The sequence below is a fragment of the Austrofundulus limnaeus genome, unplaced genomic scaffold, assembly GCF_001266775.1.
Source record: "Austrofundulus limnaeus strain Quisiro unplaced genomic scaffold, Austrofundulus_limnaeus-1.0 Scaffold1118, whole genome shotgun sequence".
Lineage (NCBI taxonomy): Eukaryota > Metazoa > Chordata > Actinopteri > Cyprinodontiformes > Rivulidae > Austrofundulus > Austrofundulus limnaeus.
In genome coordinates this window covers 1-1284 of record NW_013953520.1, presented here as the reverse complement: position 1 = coordinate 1284, position 1284 = coordinate 1, and the positions used below count along the sequence as shown (strand labels likewise).

At 34.1% G+C, this 1284-nt stretch overlaps 1 protein-coding gene across 1 annotated transcript in view; it reads left to right on the top strand.

The window, feature by feature from the left end:
• The window catches only part of LOC106534212 (uncharacterized), a gene marked incomplete at its 5' end in the record, with an annotated part of 9970 nt that extends 9378 nt beyond the window's left edge, over positions 1-592 (top strand). The window contains 1 exon segment of the mRNA XM_014030785.1: positions 195-592. Within this exon segment, the coding sequence (XP_013886239.1) occupies positions 195-285 (91 nt within the window). The 3' untranslated portion in view covers positions 286-592.
• Positions 593-1284: the final 692 nt, after the last annotated feature.

The window sequence follows — 1284 nt, the reverse complement described above, 5'->3', positions numbered from 1 at the left end:
GTATATATACTGTATAGGTTCTGCATTCTGTTTTGTGTTTCTATTAGTTGTTATACTGCACTGTATGTGCAGCACTTTGGCCAATGGCGGTTGTTTTAAATATGCTATATCAATAAAGTTGACGTGACTTGATCCTTGAAATAAAAACATTTAAAAACGTTCTGAAATTTGACATTTCTTCACATGTTTWGCAGCTTTGTTTATGTCTTGCAAGGGGAGTCCCTGGCCAGAAGCTGTTGCATAAAAACGTTTGGGAATCCCCGGGTCAGAGGATCAAGTTTCTGATTTACCAAGACCCAAAGAATGAGGGCTAAATTACTGCGCAAACTAAAAGATTGTGGTGCGAGTGATCTACTGCTGCACAAACAATAACAGGTGCAAAGCTAGTGCCTGTTGAAATGAGGAGTTTGTTCGACTCACACTGACTGTCACCACAGAGAAAAATGACCCTGATGCAACAGTTTGTCCACATGTCAATCACTTTGAACGTTGACCTTCAACACCCTCAATAACCTCTGAAATATATAACATTTTCTTAACTTCCAATTGTGTGTTTAAAACAACATAATTCACTTTAACATCTTTCCTACTTTTTTAGTTCTATGTGAACATTTTACTAACAAATTACAGCACATATACTGTAGGTAAATTTGTTTTGTTTACCAACATTTATCACAATCAAAAATACCAYAATATTAAACTTACAGTATGTTTAGATTAACTACATACTCAATCAAATTGAATTTATTGTTCCAATAAGGATATTTTTCTTCAGCTATATAAGGAAAACAAGCAGAAAATCAGTAGGGAGTAGTTGGTTGTCACAGTTGCTAAATCTTTTCTCCTAGAAAGCGATGTTACAAAATGTTTTGTGTGAGTTTCCAAAATAATTGTCACAGATTTTTATTTTAGCAGTGTGACATCTTTCAATGAGAAGAGAGGACTTATAATGTTTTTCACATCATAATGTAACTTTTGATTATTTTTGTGATAATTTTGAATTGCCTTTAAACAATGGATTTAAAATTAGACACTTGTTGYCATTTGAAAGTTAAAAGGCAGAGCTACAGTTAGGATGTTATTTTTCTTTGCCAGACTATAACATGCTAGCACAGCTGCCAGCAAAACCCCTGTCAGAACTGGGACGCAGACATGGGCCCTTTTCTTTTCAGATGCAGACAACTTGAATCTGTCTTTATTCAGAATTTTGACAAGTTCTATCAGTTTATGGCAAATAAGATGTTGTAACCTATATAAAATGGTTTTTTATCACCTAAGTTATTA